The sequence below is a fragment of the Bradysia coprophila genome, unplaced genomic scaffold (genome assembly GCF_014529535.1).
Source record: "Bradysia coprophila strain Holo2 unplaced genomic scaffold, BU_Bcop_v1 contig_94, whole genome shotgun sequence".
In the NCBI taxonomy this organism is placed as follows: Eukaryota; Metazoa; Arthropoda; class Insecta; order Diptera; family Sciaridae; genus Bradysia; species Bradysia coprophila.
Genome location: NW_023504022.1, coordinates 965110 through 988354, shown reverse-complemented (window position 1 = coordinate 988354; position 23245 = coordinate 965110). Strand labels below are relative to the sequence as shown.

Below are 23245 nucleotides of genomic sequence, written 5' to 3'. Positions count from 1 at the left end.
GCATGAAAACTCATAAAGACTTTACAATAAGGAATGTGACCCACCCCTAACTAATCGTCTTGTCGTAAAGTTCCTCAAAAGTGATTGCTTTCGGAAACGTACACACATTTAAACTAAAGCGTTTCCGCTAAAACGCAATTTTTAAGATTACCGCCGACATTTTATTTCTACTGGGTCAACTCTTCTACAACTCACATCACACCAAACGACAATATTGTTGTTTGTTTGCATGATTGGTCATAATACATTTTTCATCATTTTGGTGGCTTTGACGAATATTTTAAGTCAACCGCTAAGTGAACTGTTAAAACCACACAAGAAGCATATTTACGCACAAAATCTGAATTAAATCACATCGAAATCACAGAAATTATTACATTTTTAACAACCGACACTAAATTTTTGTGTTGGTGATTTCTATTTTGCGATTTAATTTGGAAATGAAAACTAAAATTGAGATATCTTTGCTGTTTTAAGTGATTTTTCATATTTTTTTGGATCAAAATGTTTTAAAGTGTGTTTGGAATCGATTGACATTAATAAAATAATAAAATAGGCAAACATATTTTCACACAATCTGTTAATGCCAATCGATTCCAAACACATTTTAAAACATTTTGGTCCAAAAAAATATGAAAAATTACTTAAAACAGCAAAGATATCTCAATTTTAGTTTTCATTTCCAAATTAAATCGCAAAATAGAAAAACTGACAGATCGTAACAAAGGAGAAAAAAGCTCTCTCTGACGTATAAATTTATACGACTAATGGCGTGGATTGAGTGGGAAGTGCTTTTTTCATAGATTATCTTTTTGTAAAATCTTTCCAATTTGGCAATATTTTGGAAATGTCCAATGTACCAGTTTCTTATTTTTCGTGTTCCTGCTGATATTTGACGAAAAATCGCGAAAAAATCGATTATTATTCAGATTCAAACTGTAATCCTAGAGCCCTTTTGAGTACCTCACAATTGATTGAATGGGTTTGTCAGGCACCTTGTATTTCCTTTCAAAATTTTCTTAAAAAAGGTTGCAGAGGCTGTAACTGAAACAAACATAATAGAACTGAATTTGGAAAAATCGATGAAGTCGAAGTGAAAATATGTACATTTTCTGGCTTTTCACTTCGACTGTACCGATTTTTCCAAATTAAGTTCTATTATGTTTGTTTCAGTCTGTTACAGACTCTGCAAGGATTATTAAAGCTTTTTTAAGAAAATCGTCTATGAAATTTTGAAAAGAAATACAAGATGCCTGACAAACCCATTCAATCAATTGTGAGGCACTCAAAAGTATTCGGAAAAGAAAATGTAATGATGTAGTTTGACTAGTTTTGGAAAGCTACACATGCCACTGGCTGTGGATTTTCAAGTTGTTAAAATCGATCCACCCTATAGAACTAGAACACACAACGAAATCTTTGCAGTAAGAAGACCGGGGATTTTTTACCTTAGAGCCATTTCCATGTTTCCGTCGAAGCGATGAATGCTACAGTTTCTTGTTAAGTGTACCATGGTTTGCACTTCACCGCATTCACACAATGGAAAGTCCAAGAGACCCCACTTGTTGAGCAGATAGGCACAGCATCCGTGACCTGTTCGTATACGAAGCCATTCCTTGGTGTAGAGTTAATGAAGGTTCATGATAGACTGATTTATTAAATATAATTCGTTCATACATAACATTCATTCAGAAACTTAATGAGAGTTAATATAATTCTCTCAATACAATAAGCTTAACTAAACATAAGGTAAATGAGTGCATTATGGCACTACACCACCCTTCGTAACGTGAAACCTTTCACTTCGACTGTTGGATCGGATATTAGGGCTTGGTTTGTCACTGATGATTCGTTCCACCACTTTTTCCATCTTCTTTTGAAATCATCGATATTTGTGTGATTTCTGTAGAAGATCCAGAACGGTTTGCGTGATTTTAGTCTTTATTAGTTAATTGGGGCTGAAATCACGTCGTTATAGATTGGCAGTTCCGGATTGTTTCAAATCTGGAAACATTCTCTCATTGCGGACTGTTCACGTGCGATTGATGCTGGTGGAAAATTTCCCAGGACGTGGATTCACGGTACCATTGTCGAGTGTACTGTTCCGCTGATGATTCGTAAAACGACGTTGATTTGTGTGTCAATTCATCTAACATGAGCAATAATCAGCGACAGATAGTACCATCGATTTGGTCGTTATGCGGAGTGTTTTCGCCGAACATCCACAGGTTGTATAGCAGTTAGCTACACAAAAAAACAACTTTCAACGAAATGGAATATGAGTCCACCAAAGAGTATATTAACGCGACTAAATTGTAATATGTTCGACCGAATAGTAACATATTCCATCAAATGGTAAAGGAAATGCATTATATGGAATATTATTTTGGGTAATACACTCTGCCGGCATATAATGCGATTCGGTTGGATCTTATCCAATTGAAGTACAAGTTGCTTCAATATCCTTCCTGGTGGTATTGTGAAATTCCATTAAGAAGTATTTTAATTGATATATTTCGTTAACAGTTTTATTTTAAGATAAGCGAAAAAAAGACTGCTCAAATTGCACAGCCAGTAAAAAATCGATCTTTTCATAAACAGAAATTACAAAAAAAAAATCGTCCACTCACAAGCAACTATTGCGTGCGTATTTCGGTAGATATCGTCGAAAGACTGAAAAACACCTATAGGGTGTTCCGAGCTCTGGAAGCCAAGAAAAGACTATTCGCACAAAAGACTATTAGAATAGATACGAGTAAGTCTTACATATAAAGCCAATGAAAGAAAAATCATCTCGCACAGCTGCGGATTTGAACACGGGACCTCTCGATTATGAGTCGAGCGTCTTTTCTACCAATCCACAAAACAACCGTCTTCTCGTCTTTTCTAACTCTACACATTCATTCCTGGACCCAATACCACATCTGTATAAAGAAAATCAGTTAAAACAATCTCTGATACATCTCGCAATGAGAATGGACTTTTTTTGCCGGTCGTCTTAAGAAAGCCGCACAGGGGCTTAGAGGGTCTACGGATTATCTGTGCAAGAAATGAAATTTTGTCCATCGATCCACCGTTCATTCAAAATCTCAGCGTTAGTTTCAGTTCGCTTAAAGCTCCAAGTTAAAGTTCATCATACATCCATCACATTCAAGACTTCATCCGAGCTAAACAGAGCAACAAAAAACCACGATAAAAGGGCCAAATTCTAAGTCTAAATACAGTCAAATCCGCGTAAAAACGTAAGAGCGAATTAAACAAAAACAAAAAGTCGTCCGAGTCTCGTCTATCCCTAGAGTACCTAGAGAACTCCATCACGGGTAGCAAGTAAAAGACGAAATATTCAAATGGTTCGGTGTAATAATAATTAGTTTTCCTGGCAAATATCTCACAAATAAAAGACTTTGAAAGTGTAGTGTGGTCAACAGAAAATTCGGTTTACGTTTCAGATGGTATTCAGACATTTTCTGCCTGATAAACAGTGGGTGGTGTTTCTATTGCACGGTATAGAAGTCTAGCTATAGTTAGTTGCTTTTATTGACCCATTCTTGCAACCCTTTTCTTAGACGATCTAATATAACATGAAAATCCAAAGATAATAGAATCTAAATTATAAAGCGAATAGGGCCTTCATAGACTCGTGTATCTTTAAAAAAAATTCCATCATCGATTGGTGAACAGGAAAAATTCATTCACAACAAAATCCACCGGACAAGTATTCATTTAGTCATCTAGCTTCTTCTTTTCTCCTTATTACTTCAAAACTCGATTAGCCAATAAACTTTACAGTTCATTGATTCGAGGAAGTTGTCAAATGACGATCAGGTGGTCAATTTCGATAACGCCATAGTTTTCTCTCGTTATTGATGTGGCAACGTCAGATAGAGAAGAGAGAGAGAGAGACAATTATCGTATGATCGGATCGGAATTGCTCACCTGATCGCTATTTTCGAGGCTATTTTACATCTTCCGACCGAAAGAAAAAGATTCCATAAGTTCGTTTTTTCCAATATTTATTGTGGTATTGCTGTTTTTGTGTATTTTAAATAGCAACTTGTGTAACTTAATTTATTACATATTTACACAATTTCACGAAATTTCACGAACTTCACGTAATTTCACAAATTTCACTAAAATTTCACGAAAAATAGGCACTGGTCCGGTCGGGTCGGGCATTGAGAAAACATCGGCCCGCACATCTCTACTGTTGACAGTATATGAACATTTACTTTTATGTACTGGTTCCTTCCAGCAGTATTTAATTATACGCTTATATATACTCCTGTAACAGGAACAAACAGTATGTAAAAGTTTATGATCATATACTTAAAAACAAGTTAAATTCAGTTAAAATTTGTTGAGACGCCATATGCGGAAGCGCATCAATAAACACGACAATTACGTCGTTCCCGCTAAATAAATTGAATTAAATCGAATTGATTTAGTTGTTTGGAAGAAAAGAAAACACCAAAAATCTAATTGAATTATTATTAAATAAGATCACATAAACAGCTCATACTTAGCCATTCACACACAGAAATTTATGTTTCAGTACGTATGAAGAACACATTTATGAAACGGACACTTAAATTAGTACGAAATCAGCACTGTAAGTGTAAAGTCAAGCAGTGCTCGTGACAGATAAATATTATTCGAATTAAATTTAAATAAAACTTATGTTGACTTTTTTTGTTATATTTTGCTGTGTACGGCCACAATAACTGAACACAAAATGAACCGAGAGACACGTCAAAAATCGCAAGAATCAAATCCAATATCAAATGCGTCGATCCTGTCGAAATTAACATTCTGGTATAATATTTCGTTGCAAATATTTCAATACAAAAGGAAAAATGTATACTTTGTTCCATAGGTGGCTAAAACCGTTGTTTATAATCGGTTTGAAACGTGCAATCGAAGAGGACGACATTTTTGCCATCACAAACAGTATGCGAAGTGATCAAAACACGAGAAAATTTGCAAAGTTATGGGAACTAGAATTAAAGAAGAAAAATCCAAGCATGATTCGCGTTATGCTGAGGGCAAACGGTTACAAAGTTCATATAATTGGCATTCTATGCTCACTAATAGAGACATTAGCGAGGTAACACTGTCGCAACACTATCTAATACGATAGCAGCAAAATTTATTTTCCGTTGAGTTTTTGAGATTGAGAAATCTACAGTTTTTGGTACCACATACTTACCCACAAATAATGTATTCCACTGGTATCTTAAATACTCTTCCTTGTTCAACAACCAGAGAAATCATAACAGGTTGGCACAGACAGGTGGAATATATTTATGGATTAAGAATGTGTGGTATCTACTAAAATGTGAAAAAGTTCTCTAATCTAATTGTCTAAAATTGAAAAATATGCTAAAAACACTGCACTTTTACTTTAAGATTGATTCAACCGATTTGTCTGGGTGGTCTGGTCACCTATTTTGCCCAAAATAATCCAACGGACACAATGCTGTACGATTCGTATATGTACGCTACAGGCATTGTTTTGTCAACAGCCGTTTTGATTGTATCATATCACCCATTCAACTTGTACATGCTGAAAACGTCCTGTAAAGTGCGATTGGCGTGTAGTGGATTGATTTACGAGAAAGCATTGCGCCTGCTCAAGTCATCGACTGAAGAGGGTCAAACTGGTAAAATTATTAATTTAATGTCGAGCGATTTGGCAAAGTTCGACATTGGTTTCTCGTTCTTGCACGACATTTGGAAGGGTCCGCTACAAGCATTGATTGTGTCAGTTGTGATCTACATGGAAATTGGCATCTCAGCTGTTGTTGGTATGGCATTTTTGGTAAGTTTCATTCCGTTACAAGGTAAGCACATTCGCCCAAGATTGTAAAATGTTGGGTAGGTAACTATCAGTTTATTAGATGCATGGATTCCACGGAAAACTTAAAGTAAAAAAGTGGAAAAGTGGTAAAAATTACGAAAATAATTGATTCTCCGATGAAAAAGTTGTTAAAGAAGTGAGTTTTTAGGAACTTTTGTATCCTCAAGGGTTTCACCACGCGTATGTTTCTCCTGTATTCATTAGAATCGCAAATAACTTCAATTTCACCAAACCAGATGGTTTTTAGAGATATAGGAAAAAAATATTAAATGAAGAATGTACTGTAACCAATACCGCCGTTTCAGTATTTGCACCTGGGTGCGATTAGTCATGCAACACAGCAGATGCTATTCGCACCCGAATCAGGGCAACCGATTTTTTTTGGCGTACCACCTAGAAAAGTTTGCGCCCCTCTAGGATTTTAAGACATTACTAAAATTTTAAACTAAAAACTTTGTAAATTTTTACGAAAGCTTCCAAAACTATTTTTTTTTTAAATTTCGCTGCGCGGCTAGACAATTCTTAAACTTTGGCAAATTATTTTAATCTCCTATAATAGGAGTCCTATTTCCTCTCCACTTCAAAGTTTTAAAAATTTAGCGTTCTGGTACACGCAAACAGCGATGCGTCGAGTCGATGCTTAATTCGTTATGTCACGTTACAGCAATTCATTTACATTTACATAAATCTTGTTAGCGCTTGAGTCTGTTGTACTCCACTGAGAGATGAACAGATTAAAACAAGAATTTAAATTTTTTCGTGCACTAAGTGATTTCTAAAACATATTTAACGTATTGTACAAAAATAAACGCAAATCCGAAGAAAATAGAGTAAAAAAGTTACTTTCTTGATCAATTTAATAACATTTTTAGTAGGACCAATTATTGGTGGCTCAGCTCTAATAGCTTGGTCTATGCAGTTCGGATAATAGCAAATGAGGTGTCGTTGTAAAGGTAAGACGTGAGGCTATCAAGTGGTGAATGTGGCATCAAAATATATTGACTTTCACAAGTCAAAAACTTTCAGTAGGGTCGACAATATTTTCAAATTGACTTTTCTCAAAAAAGTACCGGTAACTTTTTTTGTTAATTATTGATATAAATTCGTCGCATGGTCCTAAATAATTATCCATAAAAAAATTTCGTATGCAACGACTTTTTTATTTAGACTTTTTTCAAGCTCACCGTGTTCCGCTAATTTGCTTCACAATAGTTTTATTCAATGTAAACAACCTGTTCCTGTGAGCGCCGAAACAAAAGAGAAAAAACATGGCCTGTGACGTGTTATAATGATGAAGGCTTGACTGGTGTTGCCGTGTCGATAAGTTCGGTAAATGTTGCAGTGTTGGCCACATATAAATAATTGCTTTCCAACACTATGTCGGATTAAGGATCTGGAAGTTATTCCAGAAAAACAGTATTGTCCACTGTTGGAAATTCAATCAATCGAAAAAGATTACTTTGATGGAATTTGATTTTGTCGGTTAGTTATATCCAGCTATCACGCATGATAGTCGGCTATCACGGTGATAGTTGGCTATAGTCAGGGATAGTCAGGTGAAAGTCAACTATCACGGTGATAGTTAGCTATAGTCAGGGATAGTCAGGAAAAAGTGAATCTTGAGTCTTTTTCGAGTGATGCCGGGATGGCCATTTCTTCATGTTATCAAAAACGAAAGGGCGCAGCATAAATTACAAATAATGAAGTCGACAGCAAATGGCCGTCCCGGCTACGGATGTTATATAGAATTCTTTTCTATCAGTTATTTGTGATGCTTCGGAAGTTTAACACTGGAAAATAAAATGAAATTGATTAAAAATCTGACCCACCCAATCTGACCCTAGTTTATAGGTTAAAATAAATGGTTGTAAAAATAATAATATTTAAGTTGGACTGAGGAAATTTTAGGTCATTTGGAAATTTACAGAAAGGAACGCCGTACGGGGCTTCGTAATGGCGCTGTGCGCAATTTCTAAGATGTCAACATTTCATAATAATTTTACTTTAATTACGTTTACTGGCGCAATAGGCTTACGGTCAAAAGGGCGACAGACGCACTAGGGTCGTGTACGCAATAGATATACAGGTTCGTACGGGGTTCAGTCGCAGCAAACGCTCCGACTAATCTGATGGCTTGTTTATACGTTGGACACCCCGAAAATCAGTGAGACCTTTGTGGTGAAAACTGTGATGTCTCAATAATTATCAAATGTGCTTCTGTGTGTGATGATACTACCTCCCCAACACTACACATCCATGTATTCAAGCACTATAGAACCCCGCTCACATTAGTGGAAAAAATTTCATTTTCTTTTATTAGCTTGGATCGGCAGACAATCAGCAAATTTACGAACAAAAACCACTGAAAGAACTGATTTTCGCGTTAAAATCATGAACGAAATCTTGTTTGGTATTCAAGTCATTAAAATGTATGCCTGGGAAAAATCGTTCGCCAAGATGGTCAACAGAATTCGCAAGTAAGTTTTATAATATTAGATTTGTATTCCTCAAAATATCCGAATCACCTAAATGACATTTACTAAGAGTAATTACAATTTGTCTAATAGTCCGGGTGCTTGTGTAAACCATTCGTTGTAAAACTTTAATGTGGAATCTTGTGATACAAAAAACTTTTTCGAGAATTAATTTTTGCATTAGTAAGAGTACAGCGGCTAGGGTTTTCAAAAACCGGTAAACGGTAATACCGTCCTTTAAAAAAAATATCGGTAAAAAACCGGTAAATTTATATTGAAAAGGCCTTACGCCGTAAGCCGTAGGCTGTCGCAAGATGGTTTTTTTTGCAAGCGAAGAGGACTATTTTTTATTCATTGTGAAAAAGTGAACCGATTTTCCGTTAATACCTCTTTATTTATGGGAAAGAGATCTCATTTAATGCTAATTATGCCATAACACTTTTCCTACCACAATCTACATAAACTTCGGAAAAGTGTAATCATTTGATAGAAGAAAAGCTGAATAATATGCAGCGTGACCGTTAAAATGTAGGCATTCTCTAGGAGTGCGTACACTTGCTATACACGGACGGCAAGAGAGGAAGAAGAAGAGAAACGAGTGGATTTTTTAATTAAACGGGCTCAAATGGAATTCTTAACAAAGTTAAGAACAGAGAAAAGTGACAATGCGTCATCGAAAAATTGGTAAAGAAAAAAGCAAAGAAGTTGATCATTCCGTACTTACTTTGCTTGGTGAAGCCAATGAACGCCTGAAAACTTGCCATTCGAAACAAAAACTTTCCAGAAATTTCGATCGCTCAAAGCAATGAGCAAAAACATTGGTCAAAAGTTGTAAAGCAAAGACTATGGAAACTTAAACTTAAATTGAAAGTTGAATTATCGAGTACATTTTGGCAACTTTTTGCTAACTTTTCACTATTTTGTCTCTAAATATCACATGCCTGGCTGATCAAATACGTTGAATTTCATTCTGGACAAAGTTTTCATTGTAAAATTAAACTAATATTGACGATTAAATGACTTACGGAAAGACCGGTATTGAAAATGCAAAAAACCTGTAAACGGTATTTGATTCTTCCGTTATTTTACCGGTTTTTTACCGATTTTAATTACCGGTTGCAATCCCTAACAGCGGCTTAATCTTAAAACTCAGCCACTATTGAGAATTTTAAATAAATCACATTACGAGCGTAGAATTATTAGAGCTCAGCGGAGGTTTGTTAAAGCTCAGCGGAGAATTCTTCGACTTCAGCCGATATCTTTATTCAAAGGTAATGTCCGACACTTTTTTGAATGAAGATATTTTACCGCCGAAGTGAACACAGCAAACATTCATTCTAGTCCTTATAATAGCGGAGTGTCACAGTTGTGTCGAAATATTTTCTGTGTTTTTGTCGCGACAAAGCAAAAAAAACTTTTTGTTTTTGCATCGAGTAAATGTAGTGGACCTGCTTAGGCTGGAAAAAGGGCTTGATCGTGCATCTTACAAAATCGTTCTGACGATGATTGTAGGTTGTTCCATATCAATTCCTGATTCTAAATTGATGTATGGCAATGACGGCAGCTCAGCTCAATCGTTTACCCGGGAGCGGCCGTTATGCCACTTTTTTTCTATGATTTTTCATTCGTAAGCGAGAAGAGATATCAATGAACTTTCAACGGATAAATTAGAGAAAAAAAGTTCAATTTTTTTGTGCAATTTTTTTTTGACATTTGAATACAAAATGGCGGTAAAAATTGGTCAAAGTCGAAAAATATTTTTTTCTCAAACGAAAATCCCTAAAACCGATAGAAATTCGCAAATACTTTCTTCAGAAGGTTTATAGAGAATTTAAAGAGCTACGTTTTCGTTTTTTATTTATTTAAATCGGAGAGCTCGTTCTGGAGATATGTCAGTAACAGTGTAGTCACCACATGTTTTTCCAATGTAGAAATACAACGAAATTATTATTCGTTTAGAATAAATAATGAGGCGTTTATTCATGATTATTGGCTTAAAGTTGTGTTTTATGCAAATTTCAGTAACTCGAGGTGTAGCCCAGTTTAATAATTACACTGTAACATGCTCCCAGCTCTAGAACCTAAGGAGTGAAGGGTTTCTGAGGTTTTTTTTCGATTCTCTTCAGGATTTGTTGAACTATTGAGGTGGTAGTAGCTCTAGAAAGAAAGTATTCTGGATGGTCCTTTCTGTAGTTTTGGAATTATTGGGGTGAAATTATGTCCGTTCCTAAAATTCCACCAATTTACATGATATACAATATACCATGCTTCTCAGTTCTAGAACTAGAGGAATTTGAAGGATTTGTCGATATCAAGTTTTTTCTGGCCTGGTTGAGGCTCGAGCCACCAACACTGACAACTCAATCGGATATTGGAAAGCAAGCAAGCTAATCATTACGCCATTGAGTTGCTCGTATCCAGATAAATGATAAGCACGGCGCCTCACGGCTGGGATAGAACACGCCTGACGGCTCTTTTCTGAAAAATTTGAAGACGATGCGACCAGAACGTCAATCATATAGTCAAGCTGTAAATGTCGTTAACGAAAACGAGATGTATCGTTATTAAAACCAAACTGTCAAGATTTTACATACAAATGTAAGTTTGACAGTTCAACCGTTCTATGACAAAAGCAGTCAGGCGTGTTCTATCCCAGCCGTGAGGGGCCGCGCTTATCATTTCTCTGGCTCGTATCACAAAATTGATCCCTCATGTAATGAAGTACCTCCGCAGCATCCAATGTAATCTACTATTCTTTAATTTGTAGGAAAGAATTGTTGCGATTAATATGAATCATGAAATGAATGAAGTATTTTCTTTAATTTGTAGGAAAGAAGTGAATGCTATTCGATCAATTGCGCACATACGGGCGACACTCAATTCGTTGGCAATGGTATCAAAAATGTCGATATTTTTGAGCATAATTTCGTACGTTTATTTCGGCAACGTGGTTACAGCCCGAAAAGTGTTCATTGTGTCATCGTACTTCAATATTTTGAACCATGTCATGGTACACATCTGGCCGATTGCATTGATAAACACGTGATAAATAACATTCAGCAATAGAAAGAGTCGGAAATCTGAGTCATACAATTTCTATGTTTTAGTGCAGAAGCGTATGTGTCGGTGAAACGCGTCCAGGAGTTTCTGATGCGTTCAGAGTCTACAAGTACACTAAGAGTGTCCGAAGAAGGTAAATTTTACTCAAATAACGTTGACTTATCGAACGACGGAATTAAATTGAAGTCAAACGAATTGGTGTCTTTCGCCAAAAACTCTGACACAGCTCGACGTATTCACAATGCAGATAGTCCACAAAAATGTATCCGATTGGCAAATGCAACATCGGTTTGGGAAAATAGTGACAGCTCGCAACTTACTGGAATAATGGACATGAATATTGAAATAGAGTCAGGACTGTGCGCAATAGTTGGCCAAGTCGGTTCAGGTAAATCGACTTTACTGAATCTTATACTTGGTGAATTGTCGCTGAGCTCCGGATCGATGACTATAAGTGGTACAATTAGCTACGCATCCCAAGATCCGTGGATATTCGAAGGCTCGGTTCGGAGTAATATTGTGTTCGTAGAAGAATTTGATAGACAACGATACAATAAAGTGGTTGAACTTTGTGCATTGGATCGTGACTTCAAGCTACTACCCAAGGGAGATGCTACAATCGTTGGCGAACAGGGATCTTCGCTTAGTGGTGGACAAAAGGCCCGTGTTAATTTAGCTCGTTCAATTTATAAAGAGGCGGACATTTATTTACTGGACGATCCATTGTCTGCTGTGGACACGAATGTCGGTAAACACATCTTCGAAAAGTGTATCGAAGAATTTTTGGCCAATAAAATTTGCGTTCTCGTTACGCATCAACTGCAGTACTTGACAAATGTACAACATGCAATACTTTTGCATATGGGCAAGGTGGTGGGTCAGGGACCATTCCAAATTCTGCAGAAATCAAACAAGGAGCTGCTTACACACTCTCAGGTGGAAGGTGACCATAACGTTGTCGATTTCTCACAGAGCCGGGTGAGACTGAAAGAAGACTGTCAACATAAAAGAGCTCCGTTTAATAAAAAGTCGATTTTTCTTTCTCAAAATTACAGTCCCGTAAGAAATCGTCCACGGTGTCGATCTGTAGCATGAATTTAAACGATGAAGTAGACGAACGCAAGGAGCAACATATGACCGGCAACATTCAATTCAGTACATACACAAAATATTTTAGAGCTGCCCACAATCACACGTTGCTGATCAGTGTCGTCATTCTATTCATTTTAACACAATTCGCTCTGAGTTGGTCCGATTACTTCCTAGCAAATTGGTAGCGATGCTCTTCGTCATTTTATTTTTCCGAAAAATTTAGTTCTCTTGCTTTACGATTTACATTTCCAGGGTCGATTGGGAAAAAAGAGTAGCTATGCCTGCAGTCAAAATATCATTCAATGCAACTGAATTACCTTCAGAGAGGACCAATGTAAATGAATCAATTGTGAAAGTGGAACGTGAACGCCTCCTCCTAATATACACTATTATCATGGTGCTGGGCACCATTTGCGTTGTGTGCCGTTCCTTTTCCTCGTTCCGAATGTGCCTACGCATATCAATCAATTTACACGACATGATATTCCGTGGAATCAGTCGCGCTAAAATGGCTTTTTTCCATAACAATCCCAGCGGACGAATTTTGAACCGATTCGCCAGAGATATTAACAATATTGACTCATTGCTGCCGAGTATTATGATTGACGTTTTACATGTTTGTCATGAAATTGATTAATTGCATGCAATAGTCAATTTGCGAAAACTTCGAACAAGTGCATAAGAACTGATACAGACTTTTGATAACTAATATCAGTCAAAAACACTCTAATAATTCCAAAACAACTGATGTCGATGTAGGTGACGCATTCTGCGCTTATACGCAAAAATTGTAAAAACAAAAATTTGTCCCAAAACATTCTTGAAAAAAAATTACAAAAAACATTTTGCGTCACAAAGTGCCGATTAGAATCTACTCCCAAAATTTCAATAAATTCTAATGAAAACTCGAAACACGGACGGACGGACGGAACCACAAAGTAACGTAGGATTTTTTCATTTCATTAAAAGCAATGAAATCATAGAGTTACACTCGAGAGGTGCCAAGGTATCGCTGTCATTATTTGAACATGTCTGGTTTCCCATATATTTTTGTGGTTTCCTTTGATCGACAGCGCCACCATGCCACCTCTCGAGGGTAACTCTATGAATGAAATAGACCAGAATGTATGGAAATGTGGCTTCTTGGAACGCTTATTGCGTGGCCAAATTTTATGCTGCAAAAACGTGTGATAGCTCGTTGAATTCGTAAGGACGCCTAGTAAAGCTAATTTGGAGTAATTTGTTGTTGAATTCTAGAGCTTCAATATTTGCTGTATATATGGTTCCGCAGTCTACGACAAAAAATTTTTGTTGAAATTTTTTCTAGTAATAGGACATGCGTCACGGGCGCTCTGCTAACGCGCGCCCATGATGTGGACATTTTAATATCAAACAAGCCGTCAGAACAGTCGGAGCGTTTGCTACGACGGAGCACCGTACGACCCGTAAACCTATTGCATATGTGACCCTAATCCTTCCATAAAAAGTTTGTCGTTCGTTCATCCACTATTCGACTATTCGGTCAGTCTCGGAAAGTGCAAAGAAAAATTATTGGAAAAAAGGCTACTGGTTCAGTCTCGGAAATTGTAACAACAACGGTTCGAAAATAAAATTACCAATAATGGAAATGGATATATTAGACTTAGCAGCACGTGTAACGTCGTTGGTGGTCCGATCCGAAAGTTAAGCATTGTTCGTCGCGCTTAGTACTTGAATGAAAAAAAAATCAAAATATAACTAACAGTTACAATCATTCAGTCAACTTCTTCGATAAAAATTGTGTCAAAAATATGAGACGTCTCAAAAACAGTCCTATTTTATCAGCCTCAAAAATTTTGTCCGTCCGTCCGTCTGTCACGTCGATATCTTGAGTAAATCAAATCCGATTTCAAAATTTTTTTTTTCCTGAAAGATAGTCAAAATAGTGAGGCTAAGTTCGAAGATGGGCGATTTTAAGTCGACCCCTCCCGAGCTGGGGCTGCATAAGTGATTTAACGTTTTCCGAATATATCTCTGGCCATTTAAAGGCTACACTTGTAAGTGATACGTCGACTCGTGAGTTAGACCCCTTTGTGTGAACTAGGTACAGGGCGGCAAACCGTTTTTGCTTGAACGTTGGCCAAATTTGAACGGATTTAGATAGATTTCGCTTTATTAGATAGGTATTGACCGTACCAATCAGGGAAAAAAAAGTTCATGAAATTCGGTTCACCGGAGCGTGAGCTAGGTCTCTTGGAGTGAGCTTATATGAGGTTACTCGGCCGTACAGTGAAGGTGGTGGTTTTTTGTTAATATCTCGAGTAAAATTTGATCAAATTTCATGAATTTTTTTTGTTTGAAAGGTACTAACGAATGTAAAGCAGCCATACTACTTTCCATCTCCTAACAAAATGGCCGTCGGCCGCCATTTTGGATTTTTGTAAAAACAATATAAATCGGTGAAAATGATACTTACTTAATTTTAGGTCAATTCGAAATTTGTGTTACATTTGAAAGGAACGTCGTACGGGGCTTCGTAATTGCACATTTCATAAGAATTTTACTTTACCGACGTTTACGGTAAGAGTAGGGCGACAGACGAACTAGGGTCACGTGCGCAATGGATGTACGGGGCTCAGTCGCAGCAAACGTTCCGACTGTTCTGACGGCTCGTTTTTTCAAACTGATGATTAAGAGTGATGTTAGGACAACTTAGTTAATATTGGTGTAAAATCATCCCAAGAAAGCCTTTTTCAACTTTTCCCGGACGTCCACGCAAATATTCCGATCTCTTTTTATCATTTCCTGAAAGCTTATCATGTGGCCACTCAATTATCTTCAATGTAAAATAAAAATTTGCAAAATCGGATGAAATTTACTAGATTTAGGTGCAAAAAAACACTTAGGACCGATGAGTTTTCCACCTCTAGGGCTACTGATCCACTGATTCGATTTAACAAAAAATCCCTGATTGATATCGTCAACACTTTTTGTTTCATTCCCACTTACAAAATTTGAGCTTCCAAAGAGGTATACTCAAAAAACCCTCAACATGCCGATTTTCATCTGGGGTCCATGAAAGTTCCAAGATTGGGTTACACATAAGATATCAAAGTGTTTTCAGTACATAGTTTGTCCTGAAAATTACTTTACAAGAATCCGTGAATAACTGTCTAAAGCTTCCTTGATGCTGTTTGGAATTTTCGCAAATTCACTCTTAATTTAAATCGATTTTGCTAAATTTTTTTGTTCCCTCTATTCACAGAATTTTTTGCAATACATAGCCATCGTTGTGATCAATGCTATCGTAGATCCGTGGTTGTTACTTCCAGCTGCTATGATGACTATACTTTTCTATTTGATGCGTGTCGTCTATGTGAATACCGGACGCAGTTTTAAACGAATTGAAGCCAAAAGTTTGTTTTATTTTTTGAATAGATGTTTATTCATCATTCTTTTTGATTTCTGATGGAACACAATTATGTTTGGTATTCACTTACCAAAAAGTACTCCGTGTGAGAGAGAGACAAAATTAGAGGTGTGCGGGCCGATGTTTTTTTGAAGCCCGTCCGGCCCGAAGCCCGGTCCGAAATTCATTTTTAAAGCCCGGCCCGAACTGGCCCGACGTATTTATAGCCCGTCCGGCCCAAGCCCGATCGGGCCGGATAAAAACTCGGACGGGCCGACATTTTCGGGCGGCCCGAAAGCAAATTTCATATAAAAAAATGCGCGAAACTTTGAAAATTGGGCCAAAAATTTAATTTTTTAGGCCCGGTCCAAGCTCGGCCCGACAGATTTGAAGCCCGCCCGGCCCAGGCCCGGTCGGGCCGGATAAAAACCCGGGCGGACCGACATTTTCGGGCGGCCCGCACATCTCTAGACAAAATTGAATTTTTCCAATTTTTGCTTTGTTTACATGACAGCTCGCTCTCACACGGAGTACTTTTTGTTTTGTGGAAACCATACTTTAAACAAATATTTTCATGATTTCTCTTACTAGTACATTACCACATTTCTAGGTAGAAGTCCAATATTCTCGCATGTAAATGCAACTCTTCAAGGTCTCTCCACTATTCGTGTATTCAAAGCAGAAAAAATACTTCAAAATGAATTCCACGAGTTTCAAGACTTCAACACGTCGTGTTGGTATTTATTCGCCAGTGGATCGCAATGTTTGGCCCTTTGGCTAGATCTGGTGTGTCTTTTATACATCACCTTCGTCACTTACAGTTTTCTGGTATTCAGTAATGGTAACTGCGCCACCAATAATGGAATTGAATTGAAATCCCGATTATCCATTAACTTCCTTTGTTCTCAGCCAAGGAAAGTGGCAAAGTCGGTTTGGCAATATTGAGTAGCATCAGTTTGATTGGAACGTGTCAGTGGGGTATGCGTCAAAATATTGAAATGGAAAATCAAATGATATCCGTCGAACGGGTCATTGAATATGCTGAATTACCATCGGAGCCGCCACTAGAATCTGATAAGCAGAATGCACCGCCTAAAGATTGGCCTAACCGTGGAAACATTGAATTCAAATCGTTGAACTTAAAATATGCTGAAAATGGTTCTCGTATTTTAAGGAACCTAACTTTTCGAATCAACGCTAAGGTAAACATGCCGGTGCATCATTATTCCAAACGAAGATTTTCTTTCTTCTCCACAGGAAAAAATTGGGATTATTGGTCGAACAGGTGCTGGAAAGAGTTCGATCATTCAGGCGCTTTTCCGTCTGGCACAAAATGAGGGTCAGATTGTGATCGATGGAATCGATATCAGTATGATTGGTCTACATGATTTGCGGAAAAAAATTGCAATCATTCCACAAGAGGCGATCCTGTTTTCAGAAAGTATTCGATTCAATTTGGATCCATTCGCTGAGCGAACGGACGCCGAAATCTGGAATTCTCTGGAATTGGTCGAATGTAAATCCGTTATTTCGGCATTGCCTGGCGGTCTCGACTGTAAAGTGCTTGACGGCGGACTAAACTTTAGTGCTGGTCAGCGTCAACTACTCTGTTTGTCTCGAGCAATTTTAAGGAACAATAAAATATTGATTCTTGACGAGGCAACGGCTAATGTTGACTCAGAAACGGACAAATTAATCCAAGAAACAATCAGAAAGCAATTCACTGACTGTACTGTCATCACGATAGCCCATCGATTACATACAATTATAGACAGCGATAAGGTAATTGTAATGGATGCTGGAAAAATCAGAGAATTCGATCATCCATACAAACTGATTCAAATGCGAGGTGGTTTCTTCAAGCGATTGCTCGATCAAACTGGCAGTACAACGGCGAAAGAGCTCTCCAGTGTTGCCAAAAAGGTAAAACGAATCGCAGATCTTGTGTGGATTTATAAATTAAAGTAATTTGGTATTTTCGATAATTTTTTAGAGCTACGATTTATCCATTACGAAAAACGTGAACTGCTCAAGCGGGTAAGAATTTTTCATAAAAAATTCATCATTAGTATCAGTAAACACATCAGGGTATTTCATAGAACCTATGTTTTTATTTGTGAAATAAATGAAGAAGAAGTGTGACAGGATAATTTTTGTATTTTAAAACTTCAATGTGCCAAGGCCGTTACTGGTCCTGCCCCACTTGTTGTACATTAGGAATACAATAAGTGTACATTAAATGAACACTAAATGTATATTAAATGAACAGCGATAAATCAACTAAATTTTAAAAAAAAATTCTCGTATTTTCTTTGGTATTTGTGATGGAGTTTTCTTAGCTTTTCTGATTTTCCACGATATTCACCAAGTTTTTCGAAGAGCTGTGTGAAATTAGAGGACTAGAACCTTTTTTTTTAAGCAAAATTTACCTTGACACGACCGGGACTTGAACCACAAACCTCTATGTAATGAGCCAAACGCGTTACTAACTAGACCACTGAAGCTTGTATAAAAGATGGTCCTAGTGTGAATATAAGTCTATATCTAGAGAAGCATCATTTGAACATTTAGCTCATAATCCAGAGGTCGATGCCCTCTCGACAAAAGAAATCACTGACGAAGTTGTCAGTCTAGGACACGGTAATTTCCTTTTCTTTTTGTGGCAACTAGATGTGGTACTAAGTTTGAGTTTGTAGCATCCTATAACACGCCTATTGCAAATGTAATTTAGCTGAGCTATTACCATCTTTGTACTGTTGGCCGCCATCTTGAATTACAGCGCCATCTGAAACTTTTTGATCAATTTTATATGTTTGTATGGTCAAGAAAAGATCAAAGAACCAAAATGGATTTTACAGAACATAGTTTTCAGAAGCAAAGGCTCTACCGCCCAAACTACCGCGTCATCGGCTTGACAACATGTGGCGCTGAATTCCTTGTCCCTCAATCTACAATAATCAACAATAAAATCGCTTTTTACATCCAATATGAGCGAAACGGATTTTTTTTTGACAACTCGCGCCAGACTCAGGCCCGTAACTACTAACGAGCAAAGGTGGGCATTGCCCACTATGGACTCTTGATTGCCCACCCTGAGAGAAGTGGGATCAATAAATATTTATATCTGGTTTTTTATGGGTAAAAAAAAGAGTGAAAGTGACCAGTAAATAGAAAAATTTCGCCTGCGGCGCTATTCCATTCCCACAAATTTTTAATTCATTTTAAGATTTTGGATTACTTCTGAGCAAGTAATTAATATTACGTTTTCAATTAGCTAATGTAAACGAATTACTTGCCGAGAAATTTTCATTAACGGTAAAATATGATCATGGGCATAAACGCTGACTGCCGGCAGCAGAAGCATCCAACAAGCAAACATAAACATAGGATCAACTTGAGAAATATTGCCATTCACCCACACTTTAAATTTCTTGAAAGTTTTATCTTTGTCTCTATAGCGCTTGCTATCATAATTTTCTAAACGTGAAAATTACAGTGGGTAGGAAATAGTAAACTTTCTGTTGAGTTCGTTTTAAGAGAGAAGGGAAACAACAAAAAAAATTCATTTTTCGAATCAATAAAGTTAACGGTTGAGTTTTTGATTTTCCCGGCCTGAACTTACTTCAGGGCCGTAGCTAGAGGCAAACTTCAGGGTGGGAAATGCTCTTATGAAAAAAATAGACCTACAATACGTATATGTGACATGTGACACAATTTCAAAAGTTTGTAATACATGAAAAGTGAGGGGATTTTTCATGAAATTTCGATCAGCTTGAGTTGTAATGCCAATTTTTTGAATGTCGCGCAACGATTTTTTTTTTAAATTTAAGACACAAGAATGCTGAAGCAACCATCCAGCAGTTGTAGGAAACGGGTGAGATACTTCGTAATTTCAAATATCGACTATTTCTTATCGAGTAGAAAACTCGTAATAATTAAAACATAAACTATTTTTCAGGCTCACAAATAAATTTACAAAAATTTATGTCTGTCTAACTACGCCTTAGGAGCAAAAATGTTAGTACATATCACAATTTTCGCGATCGGATCACATCGGGTAAGGTATCAATCTACTGCTTAGAATTGAAGGAAGAATAAAAACAAAATGTTACTATCAAAAGTTATGGTACGAATTACCCAGAGCGACTTCAGCTTCAAGGGGTTACGTTTTCTGCACTAATCTTCGAATAATTGATGTCATAGCGCGAAATGGAAGTGTAAATATAAATATAAACTAGGGACCTCGTATAGCCTATTATCCCATATCATTAGTTTTTCGGACAGTGATCGCGTGTCTATCGCACAAATCGTCTATGAGGGCCAATCGTAACGACTTTTTTGATGTATCGGTAGGGTACAATTCGTATCTTTTAGAGAATAGTATTCGACCATAATTTCACACTTACCCTCTGTTAATCTTAAGAAAATTCCTGGGGGAAAACGTTTTTCACGGAGTTCTACTAGCTATAGTGTTTGAAGCAAAAATTTCTTTCACGAATTATTTAGTCTGAAGTAAGCTTTCATAGATATTCTTCCGAAGAAAATCCGATTTTCAGAAGAAGAAGAATTTGGTGCGAAAAAAGTTATCCACAACTGCGCCCCTGACCAAAAGGTTTTAGTTTTAAGGCAGAAGACAAAAGTTGTAAATGTTTGGATTGGACAAAACTAACAACGTCTTAATTTTACTTATATACTTGCAATGAAAACGTAGTCTGAAGTGACTATAGTAAGTCAGGCCCGTAGCTACTAACGGGCAAAGGTGGGCATTGCCCACTATGGAATCTTGATTGCCCACCCTGAGAGAAGTGGGATCAATAAATATTTATATCTGGTTATTTATGGGTAAAAAAATGAGTGAAAGTGGGGAGGGGGCGACACCGAATTATTTTATCGATGATATTTTTAACGTTACGAATTGGCAACGGATACATTAGAATATTTATGAGTAAGTTTTACATAGAAAGCAAATGAAACATTTGTTTGTTAGAAACTTGTTTTACTAGTAGACATCGTCACACAGATACTGGTCCATTTCCAGCACTTTAAACGTTACTCACATATTCAAGTGTCCGCAATGTTCCACCAGTGTTACGATGAAAACAAGAAAGTCTTGTTGGGAGAAAATTCATCCCAAATTTGTTTTCCATTCGCCACTCCAACCGTTCAATCCGTTAATTTCGCTAAATCCATCTTACAACCGTTAGCTTCGCTAAATCCATATCACAAACAATCAATAAAAACATTCTGCAACACATTCCGCAATCATGAGACAGACGGTACAATAGAGAATCTACAAACGGAATGAAGGCTAGTCAATGCTTTAACACATCAAACGGACATAATACACTCTGTTTCGGCTTTGAGGCAGTGAGTAATGGCAGCCACTGACCGTTGAGGACGGTGTTCTTCAGCTGATTCCAAAACTCGCCTCTTCACAGGACAGGCTTTTAGTGCTTAGATTAGATTCTATGAACCGTACGGTCAATTTAAACACTATTCACTCGGGAAGGGACTGAAACCGTCATTCACAAACTTAAACGGGCAATGCAACAAAGACACGACTGGTAACCAAATAACAAAAATTACTACTATGCCATTCGCAGTTCAACCATCCGACTCTCAAATCCATTACACAGCTTTACTAACCTTATCACTCGAGTCGATATAAACGACAATCGAGATTCGAAATCCGGATGCACCTCGGTGAAACACAGCTCAAAATTAAGAGTAAAACTCGGACTAATCGACCAGCGCAAAAATCCATCAGCGTAAAACTCGGACTGATCAGTGCAAACATTCGGGTCCGTTAGCGAAAAACGAAACTTCAGTGAAAGTAATTCACAAAACACGGACAAGCAAAAAACTTCGTTTGGAGAAAAAACTTTCACACAAATTCAGACAGAATCATAATCCGCCTTCTGGCCTCCTTATACAAACATTATCGTGAAACGAAACGAAGGGAATGAAATGAGACGAATGAAACCGCTCAACGAAAAACATATACCCAGATCCAAAAACGCCAGGCTAAACCACTGGGCTTAAACGGGGCGGTGAAAAAGGTGAAAAATGAACCTAGTATCGGCCTCAGTCCGAGGACCCAGATTTAAAAAAATTTTCAACAACATTCCATTCAACCTTGGATTACCTTCCAAATAAAACAAAAATTACGAAAAACGGATGAAATTTACTCGTGTTTTATGCAAAATACACATAGGGCCGAGAAGCCTTTCACTTCTAAGGCCCTAACTCACGGTCCACTCACACGATTTAAAAAAAGAATCCTGGATTGGTATTGACATTCTTGGCCGTGTCATGGAAAAAAAATTGAAATCGGATTCGATTTATTCAAGATATCGACGTGACAGACAGACGGACAGACACAATTTTTATTGCGGATTCGTCATCTATGAACATAGGCAAACACTTTGCCCATACTGCCTGCTTCGAATTCCATCAATTACACACGGCATCGTAATCCTATGAGCCCCTTTGTACTTCGTACGTGGCAAAATAAGACTTGCAAAAGAGTTGCAAATTCAGTGGGGTCCCCCTTGCCAAATCCTCAACTTTTCTAATACCCATACCCCCAAACGAAAAAGGAAGAGTCGCTTGATGTCAAGAAAAGCCTTCCATTCTAGTATTAGTAATTGAGTCTAACGTTGATCAAAAAATCTCGACAACAGCTCTCAGACTAGCTGGCATCAAGTATACCCTAGAAGTACGCATCAGATAATTGAATCTATAGCTACTTAGAGATATCCTAGCTCGTTTTAAATATGATTAAGCCTTTTCTTTTAAAAAAAAATATACCGAAAATACGTCGACACACAGATTATTGTTAAAGATCTAGTCCATACAAACTTTAAGTTATGGGAGTTGTATTTTCCACTAGAGAGAACAGAGAACATCTCACTTTATAAAAAATTTTCTCTATGAAATGTGTTGTGTGAGTTATTTTACTTTAATCTCTTATTTTTCACCTAATTTTATTTGATACTGGGGAAAATTTTGAAAATGTGTCGGAAAAGTGAAAATTTTGGAAAAACTTAAATCGCTAAAATAAAGTTTGAACTTTCACCGATCATTTGCGTGATCTAGGAGAATTTTATCATCAGACGTTCCTCTTCCATAAATCGTAGAAAAAGACTCTGCAAACGTCATTCAATGAGGCCCATGGGGCGGGGCGGAGAGGACCCCCAACGACTTTCAATCATCAAATCGCGAATTCTGAAAAAATTATAAATATTTGAATGAAATTGCACTAAGCAAAACCCAAGGTAAATATATGGGCGAAGGTAATGCCATTCAGACGCGCGGCCTATCACAATAGTTCGTTGCCACTAACATCTTTTCACAAAATGTGTTACAAAACAG

General features: G+C 37.3%; 1 protein-coding gene and 1 long non-coding RNA gene across 4 annotated transcripts; one reads left to right on the top strand and one right to left on the bottom strand.

The window, feature by feature from the left end:
- The first annotated feature begins 4613 nt into the window (after positions 1–4613).
- Positions 4614–18117, top strand: LOC119084787 (multidrug resistance-associated protein 4-like). Of its 3 annotated transcripts, XM_037194852.1 has the most exons (14): positions 4614–4812; positions 4874–5104; positions 5407–5840; positions 8178–8334; positions 11161–11373; positions 11439–11524; positions 11618–12369; positions 12447–12664; positions 12736–13099; positions 15728–15878; positions 16482–16712; positions 16781–17073; positions 17129–17794; positions 17865–18117. In XM_037194852.1, the coding sequence occupies exons 1-14, from the start codon at positions 4733–4735 to the stop codon at positions 17910–17912; spliced, it is 3924 nt and encodes a 1307-aa protein (XP_037050747.1). In that variant the 5' UTR covers positions 4614–4732; the 3' UTR covers positions 17913–18117. The 3 variants fall into 3 exon arrangements, with proteins under 3 accessions (XP_037050747.1, XP_037050746.1, XP_037050748.1); XM_037194851.1 differs by having other exon boundaries at positions 11439–12369; XM_037194853.1 differs by lacking the exons at positions 4614–4812; positions 4874–5104 and having other exon boundaries at positions 5721–5818; positions 11439–12369.
- On the bottom strand, positions 6535–19105 carry LOC119084788. Its single transcript, XR_005089145.1, has 3 exons — positions 18899–19105; positions 11423–11427; positions 6535–6545 (listed from the first exon to the last, which is right to left on the bottom strand). It is a non-coding gene; the product is annotated as an uncharacterized LOC119084788 (long non-coding RNA).
- Positions 19106–23245: the final 4140 nt, after the last annotated feature.

What these genes read in the sequence shown, in the direction of transcription:
- LOC119084787 (XM_037194851.1), top strand. Translation starts at nt 4,733, where the DNA reads ATGAACCGAGAGACACGTCAAAAATCGCAAGAATCAAATCCAATATCA. An exon ending in ATGGTCAACAGAATTCGCAA is followed by an intron (nt 8,335 to 11,160) that starts GTAAGTTTTATA and finishes TTTAATTTGTAG; the next exon opens with GAAAGAAGTGAATGCTATTC. An exon ending in GATTACTTCCTAGCAAATTG is followed by an intron (nt 12,665 to 12,735) that starts GTAGCGATGCTC and finishes TTACATTTCCAG; the next exon opens with GGTCGATTGGGAAAAAAGAG.